Below are 19,317 nucleotides of genomic sequence, written 5' to 3' on the forward strand. Positions count from 1 at the left end.
GAACTGAGCATTTCGGTTCTCGGTTATTACGGTTTGGTTCCGGTTCTAACCGAACTAACCGAATTTTTTCAGAAGACCTCAAGACAATAATAAATGTACTTGTTCTAAGGCAAATTTGTGCAACACTATATTCATTTTTAATAATAATAATATATAAGAAAACAATAGCAATATAGTAACACAAATATATAGCCGTTCAAATATAAAATATTACACATAAACCAAACATAATCCTACAAAATATAAGTAAGTGAAGTATAATTCATGTAATTCGGTTCTTTCGGTTAATTTGGCTAACCGAGAGTAAGAACCGAATTTTCTTCGGTTATTTCAGTTCCTCAATATCAGGAACCGAATAAGGAACCGATTTTTTTTTGTTCCGGTTCTTTCGGTTTCGGTTCCGGTTCTTTCGGTTCGGTTTTCGATTCTCGGTTAAATTTGCCCAGGGCTAATGGCAGGCCTGTGCAAGAGTTCTTGTTTGGCAATCTGTCCGGAATGAGCCAGGTCTAGATGAGATTGTGTTTGTTTAGATGAGATTGTGTTTGTTTATACAAATGCAGTCGGGCTGAGAAGCCAACTAACCCAACTACCAAAGTGAGATTCTGTTTGGTTGTTTTCACTCGGCCAGGCCCATAGTCAGGATGGAAAAACACAGATACAGCAATGGAATGAGCAAGACAATGAGATCCATGACAACAGTTTGCAACGAATTAGGCATACAATTAGTGCAGTTAACAACAGCAGGCCTCAGACAAGTTTAACATGGAGTCATTGCTGCTATAATTAAACAACAGTACAAATGTAGCAAGCCAAAATAACAACATCAGCAGCCTAATTACTAACTACAAGTCCTACAACAACACATACTACAAAAGTTAACAGGAAGGGATGACTGAACTAAGTAAGGCAACAACAGCTCTTCCATCAGTTGTTAATCATCACAGGCCTAAGTGGGGCACTCGTAGGAGCCAGTACTGCCCCTCTTCATCGAAATCCCAAACACCAAGATCACTAGACAGGTGATTAACACCTTCTTCCACCCGGCAGACTTACCATTACCATCAGAAGGAGGGATGATTGGAGCAAAAGCATCATGAGCAACATGATCATAGGGGAGGGGAGGTGCCGGTGCATGAGATCGATGCACATCTCTCATGGCTGCCTGGTAATCCCTAAGAGCCTGGTCATAGTTGTGATATTTCTTGTAAACTGCACCTCTCACCCCAAGCACATACCTACTGCACTCCTGCCAGCTCTGGTAAATCCCATGATGCTTGCCATTGAAAACAACATACCAGCCAGCCATTTCTGTGAGATCACAAAGTGTTTAGCCTCAGTCAAAATTAAAGCTTGCTGATGACCAGCATCACTTAACTTCATATGTATTGTAATTGACATCACAGGCAATGTAGATAAATGTTGGCCTCAGCTTTAGCATGTGGTGGTGATCACTGAGTGAAAATCATTGGTGGCTGCCATAGGAACTAAAAACCAGTTTTCCAACAAATCCAAACTCATGGCTGCCATGGAATCCATGGACACAACCATACACTGCCATCAGCATAGCAAAGAAGTGGTTGTTGCATAGGGTATGGATGTGTCCCGCGGATTTGATGACGTACACGACAAATCAGCAAAATCAAGTGCAAATCCATAACCATGACTGCCATCGAACCCTATTGTGCACATCCATTCACTGCCATCAGCAAAAGATAGAACTTGTTGTTGCTAAGTGAATGGATGGGCACACATAGGGCTCTATGGTAGTGATGAAAAACAAGAAGAAGCAATTCAGCAAAGACAGCCACCTCATGAAAATTTTCTTTGCGTCATTGGCCTTTATCATCTCCCACAGTTACCACCAATCAAAAGAAACAAAACCAACCGTTCATATGCAAGAAAATGAGGACCAACTGAACTGAAATAAAGTAGCCAACAGAGGCTACAAATAGTGCCTTACAACATGAATGTCTTGCCCAACAGTTCTGGGCTCAAATCCCTTCCAAGCTGCCTTGCAGCACATATAGTTAGCCACCCTCCCAAAAAAACCCAAAAGGATAGGTGTGGGTCAGCCAAGTAACCTGCACAAAATACCTACAGCTCAACTGTAGTCAAAAGAAGAGAGAGTGGGTGAGGGAGGTGGAGGAACTATACATCTCAACAGTCAACCCCCTCAATGCACATGCTTGCCAACATGTGCAGGAATTACATATAGTAGTTCTTGGCTAGGTAGTTCCTAAACCAAATGTCCCTATGGCAATTATCATGCCAACAAAGCCCCTGTCTTGGGCCTTGTTGTCCAGCAGGAAGGTGTAGGCAACTATTAGTGCCTCTTCAATAAAACCAGGCATCTCCATCACAGCAAGGTAGAGGTCAGCATCAACATGGGCTGGTCCAGTCTCCCTAAGAGCATTGGCAACATTGTTGATAGCATCAGACATATTGGTCAACATAAGCATCTCATCCTCACTGAAGGTACCTCTCTTTCTCTTTGCACCCATAGCTGAGGAGAGGAGCTCTGTGGCCTTGCTGTTGCATCCTACATCAGTGTGGGTCTTCTCAGTAGGAACATGAATAGAGGAAGGACCATCTACCTTAGTGTAACACCCTAAAATTTGCATTCTTTTTAAAATAGTAAATTTGATTTAAATATGTAATTATGTGTGCATTCAAATATAGGAAAATAATATTTTTTGTGAAAATAAAATCCATCATAAGAATATATATATACATGTTGATGCACTCATGCTGGAGCATTGTATTTAATATGTTGAGTGGTATTGATTTAAACTCAAAAGGATAAAAAAAATTATTATTATTTGAAAATAGAATTGGAAAATTCATTTGGAAAAAAAAGGAAAAGAATTCTTTTTTTCTTCTCCCCCTCCTTCCTTGTTTTCGGCCCGCTGGCCCCTCTCCCCTTTTCCCCGCTCGGCCCAGCACCGTAGCGCCAGCCCAGCGTTGCGCCAGGCAACCGCCCACGCTCCCCCGTGCCCTGCCGCTGACGCCCGGGCCCCGCTTGTCGGCGCCGTCTTCATCCCCGCGCGCCTCGGAACCGCCCGCGTCCGGCCTGGCCACAACTGCCGCCCACGATCGGCGTCGTGGGAGCGCCCCCCCTCGCGCCCTTGCCTCTACAAAAGGAAGCCGAGGCCGTCCCCGCACCCGCTGCTGCTTTTCCCCGCTCCCTCTCGCGTCGCCGTGCCCGAGAGAACCGCCGTCCGCCTCCGCGCGAACCACCGTCACCGAGCCGCCTCCGCTCCGATTTTTCGCCGTGGTGAGCATCGCCGTACTCTCCCCTCTCCTCCCATGCTTTTCGTTTCTCGTTTCTTGGCTTCTCGAGCCCTGGCCGCGAGCTCCGCGAGCCGTGGTCGCCGGCCATGGCGGCCACCGCGCTAGCCGCCGTTCCCGGCTGCCGTAACGGCATGGCCGCGACCCCCTTCCTCCCCCGCGTCCCCCGGTGCACTCGGCTTTCCGTTTGGCGAACCCTAGCCCCCCCTAACCGAGCTCACTGGTGAGACTTCGCCGCCGGCCATGGCGCCTGGCCGCCTGGGGCACTGTTCCGGCCAGCCCCCCCCCCCTTGTTCTCCCTCCTCGGTTTATTCTCAACCGCCCATCGCGAGATCAACGGCCAGGATTAGAAGTTACCCCTTCGCGTGGCTGTTTTGCATAAGAGTCCTTGGACTTTTCTAAGTCCTAACCTACAGTCCAAAGCGTATCTCCCCGAATGCGCAATCTCGATTGGAAAGCGTAAACTCCACGGCTTAAGTCAAAAATACGTTTTCAGTATTTACAGAAATGCCATTTGAACTGTTTCGCTTATAAAATTGTCGTTTTAGCTCCGAATTGATCCATTCAAATCGCGTTAGCTTCGTAATTTCATAAGCTACATGTTGGAGCTACTGTTAGTCAAGTTTGGAACTTTTTAATTTCATGATTAGATTTAATTAAATATATGGCTATAGGAAACCCCGTTTAAATCATAACTTTCGCATTTTAGCTCCGTTTTTCATGAACTTCGCGTTGACGTGATCGTAGCGAGACGTAGATTAGTTTTACAAACATTTTATCTTGATTTCAATACTATTGGTGTACTGTTCTAATGATAGGAATGTTTGCTTTGCATGAATGCTTTTGGAATGTTGTATGTTGCCGTGTTGGTCGTGTTCAGACGATGAGGAAAACGTTGGAGACCAAGAACTCTTCGACGACCAGCAGGACCAGCACGAGTTTGTGAACCAAGGCAAGTATAGCATGGGCCTTCCTTGATGTTCTATTTAACTTTAATCAATTACTCATTTGCATGTGTCTAATTTTGATACCCGTAAGGACATCCTAGTGATTGTTTATCCTGTTCCTTGTCTCCTATGGGTTAAATGCATATGGGTAGATTGCTAGTGCTCTAACTGAACTTGACATACATGTTGATGAATAATACTATGGAACAAAGTGAGTAACATGATTTATAACAACTGTTCCATAGGGCGAAAGTGCATATGACCTTTGTTCATGTTGCTCCCGGCCCTCCATAAGGACTTATCTGTCGGCAAAAGCTGGGACTGACAGTGCAACCGGGAGAGTCATATGGCTCTGACTTTAGCTCAGTAATAGGATCTTTCCTAGCTAGTTAGAGATTACCTTTTGGCGCAAATGGGGCTTGCCACTTTGGGTATAGGGCTGCCTCTGTTCCTATGAGTATAGCCGCGATGGATATGTGCCATAGGAAAGGGGGGTTCCTACATCTGCCTGCCAAGGAAACCTAGCGGCCCTAACTTGTTAGGGAAACCTATGAAATGGCTTCATAGTGTACCCTGCCCGCTCACCTTGGTAGTGACATGGGAGTAATTAACCCGGGCATATGGGGATCACGACTCGCGGTGAATATGCACCACCTCTACAGAGGGTAACAAACTGTTATAACAGTCGTGCTCACGGTTACGAGCGGCCCAGAAAACTCACAGAATAACTGAATACTTGATGATGATCTATTAAGATGTTCTATGATGATCTATGATATACTTTACACTGATATATGTTCTCATGGGAATTAAATGGGAGCTTAAGCATGACTTGATAATACTTGAGAATAAAAGCTTGACCTACTAAAAATGCTAACTGTTGTAAACCAGAGTCAATCCTTTTTTAGCTTCATAACCCCATGTTGGCTTGCTAAGTACGGAATGTACTTACACTTGTTTATTTTCTTTATTTGGATAAAAATCCCGGATGGGTAACAGATGACAACGGGTATGAGGAATTCCCGGAGGATTTTTAGGCTTGTGGTCAACCAGTTGACCTTCCCTGTGATGAAGCCCCCGAGAGTTTATTATCTTTTTATCTTTCCGCTGTGATGTATAAGACTAAGTTTTATTATAACTCTGATGTATGAGACACCGTGATGATACTATATGTAATTTGTCAGCTTGTGTGTGTGATTGATTCCTGGGCACACACGAGTTTTGTGCATTAAATTTTATCCTTAAAATTGGGTGTGACAAATTGGTATCAGAGCAGTGTTGACTGTAGGACGCAAGCCTAGTTAGAAACTGGTCGTTTTAAGGTTTAGATGTTGCTACAACAACCCTTGCTCTATGAACCTTGATATTTTCTTCTCTACTATATCCTTGCTATTCATCTCTACCTTGCTGCTTATTTTGAAGATTTTGTTCTTATCTTCACCTCTTGAATTGATATGCTTTTAGAACTACCCCTCATCACCTTCTTGCGTAATCTGAAGAAGAGTCTTAGGAATGTTACCCCTAGTATAATAAGGGCGGTAGTATCGCAAGTTGAGCCAATGATTGAGTTATGCATCTTTATTGATTGTTGAATTGTCATTATGCTTAAGATTGTTTTGAATCTTTGTAATGATTGCAATGATCTTGTTGGGTGTTCCCACAATTTCATTTAGTTATAGGCCTAAGGCATAAGGATTAATGAAATAAATAGTCGGGTTTTGGTTTTCTTCTGTTTTCCCTATCTTGTCTTTTCAGAGCAGTCTGCACTCTTCGGTTTATATCTCTATTCTTGGACAACCAAAAATCATGAGAAAATTTTGGACAATAGTACACTTCAATATGTTCTCTGAGCGCAAGAATCAGCTTGATAGCTATTTTGATTATGGAGATACGAAAATCACAAGACGATGCATCTGTGCTGTTTGGAATCTGGAGTAGTTTCTGTTGTGTACTATTTTCAACCAAGTTAACTGCAGAATTGGGAAAAGTGTTATATAAGGAGGTTGTGGAAGGTTTCTTGCCCTTACACAAGAGTATCGTTGGGATGTCAGAACATCTTGATACAAGTTAGCTCATCTAAAAGAAGTAGATGTAAGCTATACTTTGGAGTCCCCTAGTCTATCTTATCTTAAGGGGGGTAGCCAAGTAGAAGAATTTGCAAGCTGAAGTGTCCTACGTTCTTGTTTGCGCAGCGGAAGCGTGGTGGTACCCAAAGATGTGAGAGAAACTCAGAGTCTCAATGAGGTTTGGTTAAAGGTTCAACGAAGGTTTATCCAAGATCATTAAGATTTTGGTAGAGCTACTGGAGAAGCTTTTAAGTTAGTTTGGATCAAGAATCTACATGACATCTTCACTAAGTTGGTCTTGAATTGGTGATATCCTCGTTGGAATGAAAATTGATTATGACTTGGAAAAGTGCTATCACTTGGAGAAGCAAAAGTCATGACCGATGCCCTTAGCAACGGAGAATTATGCTAAGAAGGTTCGGGTGACACCAAGGATTAAGAGTTATATTCCCAGTTCAAGCAACTTAGCCAGAAACATTAATGTTTTGAAGATTGGTAGAAGAATTTTCTTCTGACCAAGAGATTCGTCAGGATTTCGTCGGAAGGTGGATATTTTGAAGAGAATTGGTATTATAGGAAAGGTGGCTTAGTGATTGGAGTTACCTAAGGGTTGTTCAAGGTACCTATCAGAATCATGAAATTGATTGGGCAAGTTACTTGGAGCAAGATCAACAGGTATGCAAAGTAAAGTGGGATCCCTATCGAGACGATGGAACTACACGAGGAAGTAAAGAAGAATCCAAAGGCGGAGAATCTGCATCTCTTTTGTCAACGTCTTCCGAATCTCGAGGACGAGATTCATCTTAAGGGGGGTAGAATTGTAACACCCTAAAATTTGCATTCTTTTTAAAATAGTAAATTTGATTTAAATATGTAATTATGTGTGCATTCAAATATAGGAAAATAATATTTTTTGTGAAAATAAAATCCATCATAAGAATATATATATACATGTTGATGCACTCATGCTGGAGCATTGTATTTAATATGTTGAGTGGTATTGATTTAAACTCAAAAGGATAAAAAAAATTATTATTATTTGAAAATAGAATTGGAAAATTCATTTGGAAAAAAAGAAGGAAAATAATTCTTTTTTTCTTCTCCCCCTCCTTCCTTGTTTTCGGCCCGCTGGCCCCTCTCCCCTTTTCCCCGCTCGGCCTAGCACCGCAGCGCCAGCCCAGCAGCCGCGCCAGCCCAGCGTCGCGCCAGGCAACCGCCCACGCTCCCCCGTGCCCTGCCGCTGATGCCCGGGCCCCGCTTGTTGGCGCCGTCTTCATCCCCACGCGCCTCGGAACCGCCCGCGTTCGGCCTGGCCGCAACTGCCGCCCACGATCGGCGTCGTGGGAGCGCCCCCCCTCGCGCCCTTGCCTCTACAAAAGGAAGCCGAGGCCGTCCCCGCACCCGCTGCTGCTTTTCCCCGCTCCCTCTCGCGTCGCCGTGCCCGAGAGAACCGCCGTCCGCCTCCGCGCGAACCACCGTCACTGAGCCGCCTCCGCTCCGATTTTTCGCCGTGGTGAGCATCGCCGTACTCTCCCCTCTCCTCCCATGCTTTTCGTTTCTCGTTTCTTGGCTTCTCGAGCCCTGGCCGTGAGCTCCGCGAGCCGTGGTCGTCGGCCATGGCGGCCACCGCGCTAGCCGCCATTCCCGGCTGCCGTAACGGCATGGCCGCGACCCCCTTCCTCCCCCGCGTCCCCCGGTGCACTCGGCTTTCCGTTTGGCGAACCCTAGCCCCCCCTAACCGAGCTCACCGGTGAGACTTCGCCGCCGGCCATGGCGCCTGGCCGCCTGGGGCACTGTTCCGGCCAGCCCCCCCCCCCCTTGTTCTCCCTCGGTTTATTCTCAACCGCCCATCGCGAGATCAACGGCCAGGATTAGAAGTTACCCCTTCGCGTGGCTATTTTGCATAAGAGTCCCTGGACTTTTCTAAGTCCTAACCCACAGTCTAAAGCGTATCTCCCCGAATGCGCAATCTCGATTGGAAAGCGTAAACTCCACGGCTTAAGTCAAAAATACGTTTTCAGTATTTACAGAAATGCCATTTGAACTATTTCGCTTATAAAATTGTCGTTTTAGCTCCGAATTGATCTATTCAAATCGCGTTAGCTTCGTAATTTCATAAGCTACATGTTGGAGCTACTGTTAGTCAAGTTTGGAACTTTTTAATTTCATGATTAGATTTAATTAAATATATGGCTATAGGAAAACCCGTTTAAATCATAACTTTCGCATTTTAGCTCCATTTTTCGTGAACTTCGCGTTGACGTGATCGTAGCGAGACGTAGATTAGTTTTACAAACATTTTATCTTGATTTCAATATTGTTGGTGTACTATTCTAATGATAGGAATGTTTGCTTTGCATGAATGCTTTTGGAATGTTGTATGTTGCCGTGTTGGTCGCGTTCAGACGGTGAGGAAAACGTTGGAGACCAAGAACTCTTCGACGACCAGCAGGACCAGCACGAGTTTGTGAACCAAGGCAAGTATAGCATGGGCCTTCCTTGATGTCCTATTTCACTTTAATCAATTACTCATTTGCATGTGTCTAATTTTGATACCCGTAAGGACATCCTAGTGATTGTTTATCCTGTTCCTTGTCTCCTATGGGTTAAATGCATATGGGTACATTACTAGTGCTCTAACTGAACTTGACATACATGTTGATGAATGATACTATGGAACAAAGTGAGTAACATGATTTATAACAACTGTTCCATAGGGCGAAAGTGCATATGACCTTTGTTCATGTTGCTCCCGGCCCTCCATAAGGACTTATCTGTCGGCAAAAGCTGGGACTGACAGTGCAACCGGGAGAGTCATATGGCTCTGACTTTAGCTCAGTAATAGGATCTTTCCTAGCTAGTTAGAGGTTACCTTTTGGCGCAAATGGGGCTTGCCACTTTGGGTATAGGGCTGACTCTGTTCCTATGAGTATAGCCGCGATGGATATGTGCCATAGGAAAGGGGGGGTTCCTACATCTGCTTGCCAAGGAAACCTAGCGGCCCTAACTTGTTAGGGAAACCTATGAAATGGCTTCATAGTGTACCCTGCCTGCTCACCTTGGTAGTGACATGGGAGTAATTAATCCGGGCATATGGGGATCACGACTCGTGGTGAATGTGCACCACCTCTGCAGAGGGTAACAAACTGTTATAACAGCCATGCTCATGGTTACGAGCGGCCCGAAAAACTCACAGAATAACTGAATACTTGATGATGATCTATTAAGATGTTCTATGATGATCTATGATACACTTTACACTGATATATGTTCTCATGGGAATTAAATGGGAGCTTAAGCATGACTTGATAATACTTGAGAATAAAAGCTTGACCTACTAAAAATGCTAACTGTTGTAAACCAGAGTCAATCCTTTTTTAGCTTCATAACCCCATGTTAGCTTGCTAAGTACGGAATGTACTTACACTTGTTTATTTTCTTTATTTGGATAAAAATCCCGGATGGGTAACAGATGACAACGGGTATGAGGAATTCCCGGAGGATTTTTAGGCTTGTGGTCAACCAGTTGACCTTCCCTGTGATGAAGCCCCCGAGAGTTTATTATCTTTTTATCTTTCCACTGTGATGTATAAGACTAAGTTTTATTATAACTCTGATGTATGAGACACCGTGATGATACTATATGTAATTTGTCAGCTTGTGTGTGTGATTGATTCCTAGGCACACACGAGTTTTGTGCATTCAATTTTATCCTTAAAATTGGGTGTGACACTTAGCAGCAACACTGTCAGCCTGGTTGCTCCCTAGGGCTTTACTAGAAGCAAGTGCAAACCTACCAGTAGCCATAGCATGGCCAAAGATGGACTCCGTCTCAGTGTAGAACCTTATAGGGTAGTTTAGAAACTCTGCATCTTTAGGATGGTCCTGCAGTAAGGGGGAGGGAGGGGAAGGGTATAGTTTTAGACAAGTAATGGAAAGATAGGTACAAGGACACATAGGAAAGAAAACAAAGTTCTACCTTGTAGTGTCCAAGGTAGTGCTCCTGCTCAAGCATGATAGCATTGGTGTCACCATCCCATAGTGCCCCACTGAGGTCCTTGAGCTTACAGACCCTAGACCACTTCTGTCTCCACTTCCTTAGGTGCTTATACACCTGAGTTGGGCTTACTACCTCCCCACTATACTCCTTAAGGGCTTTGGCAACATGGTTAACATCTTTATCCTTGAATACTTTGCCAGGCCTACTACCATCACTAACAAGCTGAGCCATCCTCCTAAGGACAAAGCTAGAGGTGTTGCTGTTCCACCTCATGGCCCTAGGACCCCTGCAGTAGCACCAGCACCAGCAGCCCCATCACCTACTACTGCAACAGCAGCACCATCACCACCTACTGCTGCACCAGCACCACCATCACCCCCTACTGCTGCAATAGCATCACCACCCCCCAACAGACCATTTACTAGATCAGAAGCAGCCACAAACCCACCCTGGGCACCAAGCAGATCAACTAGGAGTAGAGCCATCCTATTTGTTATTGCAATTTCAAAGTAAATAGGAGAATAACATGAATAGACAAGCTTTGGCCATGGGACAAAGCCATACAATAGGAGCATCATAATTGATCTATGATGCTACCACTGTATGGCTTTTCATGGCCAAAGACCATGAAGCAGTGGCACATGACAAGGAAAAAAATTGGTCTCAGCCTTGTCCAACAGAGTATTACATAAACATCACACAACACATGAGTTCCATAGCAGGGAAATCAAACTGAATTTAATAACAAAGTTACTGCATGATCAGATCCTAGAGGTACCCCTCCCTTCCCACATAGCATTACAGATGTCATCCCTTCTAAGTGCCAAGGCATTGGAGTCTTGGGAGTGGCTGTCATTACTGGGCAGGTTGTCAAGTGGGTCAGGTTAGCTGCTAGTGAAACCCTCTTCAAGCGCCACAACTTAGTCAATACCAAAACCTAGGATCCAATTGTGCAAAATACAATAGGCCAATACAAGCTTGACCTGAGTCTTGTGTGGGTGAAAGGGCTTGTTATCTAGGATACGAAACATGTTCCTCAGTGCACCAAAAGCCCTCTCCACAGTGACACTTAGTGATGAGTGCCTTAGGTTGAAAAGCTCCCTTGCATTGGTTGGGTAGTTTCTGCTCTCAAACTCAATCGAGTGGTACCTAACAACTACTTTGACATGCATAGCCAGCATCTACCAGGTAGAATTTACCTACAATTGGACAACTACTGTGAGTGTGTGTGCCAATCTTAAGGATAAGTGCATCGATTAGGTAGTTCAGTTACCTTCAGGTACAGTTGTCGACGCGAAAATGTGGTAGCCACGCCGAGTGGACACGCAGCAAGCCAGAACGATCTGGAGATCTACCTGGCTTCAACGTAGGACCAGTCGATCCTACGAATTCCCAAGGGTGTGCTAGTCAATTTGACCTACAATTGACAAGGAGAGAAAGTTTATCAATAATTTAGGGTGGAACATGCTGGTTTTGCCCAGACTGTTCCAAGTGTGCCACTTGGGGAGCAGCCAGACAGAAAAATCGACTAAATAGCCGATACAAAAAGAAATCGACTGTTAAGGACTGTAACGCTCGCGGGTCATGATTGATTTTATAGTAACGAATACAATGCACCCGGTTTTAATGATCCTTTCTCTTAAGCTATTAAAATGTATGCGTCAAAGATACATCACTGGCTAAATTAGATTTGATCAATACGTGGTGTAGAGCCTATGAATCCGGTGAAAAGGGATATGCCACGCAAACAATCGACTGTTTGATATAGACAGATCTGCGAACTGTCTAGATCTAATCTATTACCGTCAACAGTGAGGTTTGACCGGATCAATGCAGCTATGATGATGATGATAGTCTAGAACCAGAAAATCCATAGAACCGACTATACTTCAACAGGTTCATGAAAGCGTGCCATATCTGTGAAACCACAGGCGAATCGGCTAAAATAGCCGATTCAGGTAGAAAAGGGATTACAACATGTGAACAATCGACTGTTTAATATAGACAAATCTATAAACTCATCAAATCTAACATGTTATCCTTAACAGTGGGGTTCGATCGGATCGATGACAGCCATGATAAAGATAACAGATCAAACCTTTAAAATAAATAGATCTATTCATATTTAACAGAATCATGAAGACACACTATAAGTGTTAAAGTACTGGCAATCGACTATTTAGCCGATGCAGGCATAGCAAACAGCCAAGGTCACGCCTGGTCAAAAGCAAATCTACCAACTAGCATACTTTTGATTTAAAGTGCTAACAGTGGGGATCACCGGATCGTTACAGCCATAATAGCGAGCTATAGACCAGATTCAACTAGCTAGTAAACCTTCTCAAGATCAAACATGCCTTAGTCGTGTCCTATGCACGATCAAGATCGAAGTAGAACGGTCGATAAAACATAATCCGTCGTCTAAAGTAAGAACCATCGCAATGTGACAAAATAAACGATGGACTAAAAGGATATGAGACCGATCTAGATCGATCTCGATCGTGCAGGTTGATATCGCTGAAACTAATGACAACAAGAACATCAGCAAGATTGGTAACTTAATGAATCTACCCGAAGGATGCCACCCTTAGGTAGAGCCAATAACTTGACCTTAATCTAATTTGAGCAGTGGAGGTTAAACTTAACCGATGCAACCATACTTGAACTAGACAAGAATCGATAACTAACTTATACTAGAGCTCGTAAGAGGTCACCCGGACCAATGCAGCCTTACAAATAAAAGTATAAGCCATGACGGTACTTACAGACAAGCCGAAGGTCGACCGGATCGATGCAGCCCTGCTTGTTGAAGAACTCGCCGAGATCTATAGTACTCCTACTCCTAAGGGTTGGCATGAAGCCAAAAAAAAGTAATTGGTATTGATTGATTGGATGCCCTTTTACAATAGCCGAGGTCCAATATTTATACTCGGAACCTAAACATGAATCCTACTCAAGTATGACTCATTACAATCTTTGGTATAAGAGAAAACATTCCTAATTTAAGATAACTTGGACCCTAATCCTTTCCTTTTTGTAGAGTTCGACATATTTTCCTCCCCCAACGCCATCTGTACGTAATCCGTTTATGTTATCTGCTGACGTCATCTATAAAATAGCCGATTTCTAATACCACATCCAAATCGGTTGATATCGATTCACATCTGATCGATCCCTTGATGATACAATCTTGGAAGTTTCGAGTTCCCTTGTTCTTCTCTTCCCAAATTTTGGTGTATACAACAGTGAACCCATCATTCCTCTCTATGGCATCTGCTAGGATAAGTGCATCATGGGCAGAGTCCTCCTAGCCAGCAAGGACATATGTGAACTTGAGATCAAAGTCCATAGCAGCCATGACATTTTGTGTGGGGTTGTGTTTCCTACCCCTAAAAGCAGCCTGCATGTGTCTAGGCACCCTTGCCAACACATGGGTGCCATCAATCTTGGAAGCTTCGAGTTCCCACGTTCTCTCTTCCCAAATTTTGGTGTAAACACATGTCCCCCAATTTTGGGATAAAAATGATTTTATTCCAAAATTTCTATTTACCTACTCACTATGTCACAACCGTTCATTTCTAAATATACACGTGACTCCTAATTTCTCGGTATGAATTTTGTATAATACCTCAACAGTATCATTTTCAACTTACTCGGCCCATTTGCTTTCCTCTTCTTTCTCGAGCAAGCCTCAACAACCAAAGCCACCATCGCCAAGGCTTTAACCCTAGCACATCCTCTGCTCTGTCAAGCTGTTATTCAAGTAAACTTCCTTAGATTCGGATCCATCCCGGATGCAATGGCGACCAACGACCATGTCCCTGAGGTATGCTTTCAAGTTTCCCGTCTTCCAAGTATTAGCTGTTACCCTGCGTTTTCTTTCTTCTCAAATCTATTTTATCTGGTTTCTAGGAGATGAGGAATGAGATTTTGATTCCATCGGCTGTTGCTGCCAATGTCTATTATCTTGGGCCTATGGGTGACCCTGATCCATCTAATTTTATCAGTTAAGAAACCAACCGAATCCCCTTCAAACAATCTATAGTAGATTTTTCCTCTTGGAACACCAAAACCCCCTTTAGAAACTGGACCAAAATGCCTAAGGGATGGAGAGATTGCTCTCGCAGAGTGTCAGATAAAAAGGGCAGAGACTGGGAAGTTTACAATTTAAGCCAATGCCTGACACTTTCACTGTCCGGAATGGAGAAAATGATTCACTCCTAATTGCCGCTTCTTACTTTTGGTCCAACACCTTGAATGCCTTCGTCTTTGGTCATGACCCAATGACTATTACTTTGGTCGATGTTTATATGTTGACTGGCCTTAGAATAACAGGACCAATGCAGTCATGCGAATTCTTAGGTGCTGGGTCAAAGAAACTAGCCAAAATATCGGACTATGCACAGGATGGGCAGGTTATATCCAGAACCACATTGAGAATGAATCGACTGTTAGCGAAAGAGAACATGTGGCTTTTCTGAACATGTGGTTAGAAAGATTCATCTTCTGTGGGTCATCTTATGGTCTGACTTTTAATCATAAATACTTGGCAGAGCGTCTAGCAACTGGCAATGAAATCCCCCTTGGAAAATACCTATTAGGATCTGCTTATCATCTTATGCACCAGGTAGCTATCTAGTTGCTGAAGAATGAACCAGTGCATACTATTAGTGCCCCTTGGTGGTTGATACAATTATGGCTAAACCTGTATATGCACAGGATTGTAAGACCTGATCTTAGAAATCTGAGCTTTCCTTCTTCCAACTTTGCTAAAGATTACAAAGGGAAGGAAGGAAGAGTTCGACAGTGCATGAATTATGGTGAAGTTGCATCAGCCATAACAATCGTTGTTGACGTAGGCCATCTCTTTAAGAAATTCTACAAAGGATTTGATGCAAACATCTTGACTTGGCTACCTTATGATGAAGATGAAGATAATGAACTGGTTCTGCCAGTCAAATTTCAGTTTGAATCAGGCTGTTCAGATGAAATAGCTACAGCAATCTTTAGTTGCATCATCAAACCTTGTGTACTACCAGCCGAATTTCGCCATGGCCGTGGCAAAATGGCTACTGGTTGTTTTCTCTCAGAAAATCTTCCAACTTACGAATTCTACAATCCTTGCTTCGTGGCCCGTCAATTCGGCCTTGGTCAGCTGCCTTCTCAACTCTTCTTCAAGAATACACTAAAACCAAGAGAAGGTATCAGTGAAGTAATGAAAGCTTCTAGAGTCTTTCAATTAGGATCAGATCTTCCCTCCTTTTGCTTGCATGACTAGACAAGAGTCACATTCTCTTCCAACCTGTTTGACTCCTGGTGGCAAGAGTGATATTCCCACCTCTTCTGTAGGCCAGTTCATCCTAGCTGCATAGCTCTGGATGAAGATTTTGCTTCCGATAGTGAGGTAACTAGCTAACTCTTTTCCTTCCATAAATATCATCTACTAGTGTCTTTCTATCAACTTATCAAACAGAACTCCCTTGTAGGATGCTGAATTCAATCCCCAATTATGGACAGAAAAGGGCATGCCATAGAGTACTATTAGCCGTGTCCAGCCTCAAGACTAGGATCAACTGCACCTACACTGAAGAAGCTAATGAAAACCTAGGCTACTCCTACAATCGTAACATATCAATCTTCAAAACACAAGGCAGCCCAAGGGATAACCTAGAAAACCACCTGGGAAAAGACTTCGCAGAATGAGACCATCAACTGCTCAGGTAAAATAATTCATCCTCTTCCCAAAATGATATTCAACTTCTAATTCTGATTCTTTTCTCACAGTTATCAACTATTGCATCCCAATCTACCCTAGGTGCTAAACTATTGTCCTAGGCGTTTAAATCAGCACCAACCAAACCTTCATCGACTGATCCTCAAAACGAGCCGATTCCGGTTGAAACAACTGATGCTTCCAAGACAGTAGAAGATGAGAACCCTTTCACTTCACTCCCTGAGGAAATATCCGCGCAAGAATAGAATATGAACAGTCCATCAGCAGAAGGCGACCTGATTGACGTTGACACTCAGACTGTCAATTCCCCAGTCTAGCAAATAATTGATGGTAAGAAAAATCATATATCTATTTTATCCTTCTGCAACAATCATGAATTGAAAAATCTCCCTTGATGTTTGCACATACAAATGTTGAAAGTTCAGAGCCGATCCAACCAGATACCATTAGTGCATCATTAGCTGTTCCTTCTCCTCAGATATAAGCTACCCTAGAAAAGGTACTGTATCTACTTCACCATTTATCTCATCATCAACTGATCTGATCCTTTTAACAAGATTTCCTTTGCTCATATGTAGGCACTTAGTTCTCTAGCACTGAGCTACTCCTTCAATTTTGAAGAGTACATAGATGAAGGTGAGATCAGTTCATCTGCCACCTCTCTCCAAGAGACTTTATCAGAAGAGACCAGAAATCGGCTAAGGGACATATTGCCAATGCTCGAGAAGGATATAGCCGATTTGGTCCAAGATGCAGATTCAATAAGAAGAATCTTCTTAGCTATTAGGGATAATTTGTCCTCGGATCTCATCAAAGCTCTGACTCCTTTATCTATCATCGAAGATGAAGCCCTGAAGGTGAGAAAAGCTCAGAGGAATCTGTCTGACTATGAAGCTTTGATGGCCAAGAAGTATTCCAATAAACAAGAAGCCAGGGAGCTAGCACAACTGATTGACAATCTAAAGAATTCCTCTTCCAGAATCAAACTAGAGTTGAATAAGTTGAGAGCTAGGCATGCTGAACTTGAGAGAGAACTAGAAAGTGTGAAGGCCGCCATCAATTGCCATGAGTCCAACTTGGTTCAGATCCCCAACACCATCAAACAGAAGAAACAAGAGATGTTGACCAAGGTCAAAGAAGACAAAGCCATCCACAGCAGCCTTGAGAACATTCCTGGTTCAGCTGAAGGAGACCAGCAACAGATTGCAGAGGTTGATGCTATTCGGCTAAAAGCTTTGAAGGCAATCCGAGATGCTTTGAATTTGTGATGTCACTACTTGTAATACATATATCTCGTGTGAAACTAATGAGAACCATATTTTCCGCTGATCTATTGTATTTCTTGCCTTGGCTAAAGAGCTGATTCCAGACCTCTGACCTTAATCCAATTAAGTCTAAAAACACGGCCTTCATTAAGAAAACACATCAATCTTCTATCCTCAGTTATCAATGTTGCATTCTCTTCGGCATTAGTGATGCGGCGCTTCGCCTTCTATTAATTGCAGTTACTCTTCACGCATCTTAAGATATCTACCATCCCATCTCCGTAGCTATAAATACCAGCCGAGGCCTCTGGCCTCAAACACATCTATACTTGCAACGACCTCTGTTCTTTGTGCTTCTCCACCTTCACAAACCCTATAGCGGTTTTCTTCCTCCTCTCATAGATCTAACCAAACCCCATGGCTGGCAAGGACAATTAGGGCAAGTGCGCGGCGAAAGAGGTCCCAGAGGAGAACCTGCCAGTGAGCCAACGTCTCCATCGTATGAGGTGAGATCGACATCCTCTGCTCATGGCAATGGATCTCTCTAACTTGTTTATAGGTTTGTCCTGAATGACAGCCTTTGTCCACTTCTTCCCAGGGCTGGTGAGACCTTCAATGTTGCATCCGATGCCACCTCCACGTCAGACTCGTCGTCGGACTCCTTCGATTCTTACAATGGCAAAGACGCCCAGCGTTTCCTCTAGGAGTGGAGGGCGGCCCAGGACCGTTATTCTCAGGCAACTCCGGAGAAGGTCAGCTTGAGATCTGCCTTGGGGCTTCTCAAGCCGCCCTCCTCGCCGACGAGGAAGAGGCTAGCGCTGCTCGGGCGTGGCTGGTCGAGTCTGACGCCATGGTGGCGGGTAAGATGAACTCCAAGAAAACTCTTCTTCTAATTTCCACTGTCTTTGCCTTGATATCTTCTTTGTTTCTATGATCGCCAGCCCTGACGATGCAGTTGGAGAACCTCCAGCTGGCGGTGAACGAGGCTACAGCGGCCATCAACGCCCGGGGCTCTGTTCTCATTAGCCGCCTGTGGGACATCCCGACGCGCATTCAGGAGATCACCCTCCACGGCGTTCACCGTGGCGCGGCGATGGCTCTGGCAGCGGCACGGGTCTAGACCGGGCATGACCTCCGCACCATGGAGCCAAGCTTTTTGATGGCCAACGACCTCGGCACGTATGGGTACGGATGATGGCGGCACGAGGGAGGATGGGACCGTTGAAAGGTCCTAATATGGTTAGAGGGGGGTGAATAGCCTATTTAAAAATCTACAAACCAACTAGAACAGACAAATAGCGAAAAGCAAACTGCTCTATCTCTACAAGGGTTGCAAGCCACCTATCCAACAATTCTAGTTACTATGATCACTAGACACATAATTTACTAAGTCACTACTCACTAAGAGCTCTCACAATTGTTATACTAAAGAGCTCCACTAGATGGACTTAAGCTATAAAGCAAGCTCTCAATTCTAGTTATACTAAAGAGCTTACTATAACTAGTTTGCGGAAATGTAAATAAGTAAGTAAGGTGATTATACCGTCACGTAGAGGAGTAAACTAATCACAATATGAATACTTATTCAATCACCGGGAGAATACCAAAGGACAAGAGAACCAATTTTCTCCCGAGGTTCACGTGCTTGCCAACACGCTACGTCCCCGTTGTGTCGACCAACACTTGGTGGTTCGGTGGCTAAGAGGTGTTGCACGAACCTCGTCCACACAATTGGACATCGCAAGAACCTACCCACAAGTGAGGTAACTCAATGACACGAGCAATCCACTAGGGTTACCTTTCGGCGCTCCGCCGGGAAAGGCACAAGTCCCCTCACAATCACCGGAGATGACCACAAACAATCACCAACTCGTGTCGATCCTCCTCCGCTGCTCCAATCCGTCTAGGTGGTGGTAACTACCAAGATCAACAAGTGAATCCGGCAGTGAAACACGGACACCAAGTGCCTCTAGATGCAATCACTCAAGCAATACACTTGGATTCTCTCCTAATCTCA

At 44.1% G+C, this 19,317-nt stretch overlaps 1 protein-coding gene and 1 pseudogene across 1 annotated transcript; one reads left to right on the forward strand and one right to left on the reverse strand.

Annotated features, from left to right (window-relative positions):
* Positions 1–2,205: 2,205 nt before the first annotated feature.
* Positions 2,206–15,660, reverse strand: LOC136507143 (uncharacterized; annotated as a pseudogene).
* A 340-nt stretch (positions 15,661–16,000) lies between these two features.
* LOC136507144 (uncharacterized) lies at positions 16,001–17,303 on the forward strand. Its single transcript, XM_066501958.1, has 2 exons — positions 16,001–16,021; positions 16,614–17,303. Exons 1-2 carry the CDS (start codon positions 16,001–16,003, stop codon positions 17,301–17,303), a joined length of 711 nt encoding a protein of 236 aa, XP_066358055.1.
* Positions 17,304–19,317: the final 2,014 nt, after the last annotated feature.

Source organism: Miscanthus floridulus, chromosome 15 (genome assembly GCF_019320115.1).
Source record: "Miscanthus floridulus cultivar M001 chromosome 15, ASM1932011v1, whole genome shotgun sequence".
Taxonomy (NCBI): domain Eukaryota; kingdom Viridiplantae; phylum Streptophyta; class Magnoliopsida; order Poales; family Poaceae; genus Miscanthus; species Miscanthus floridulus.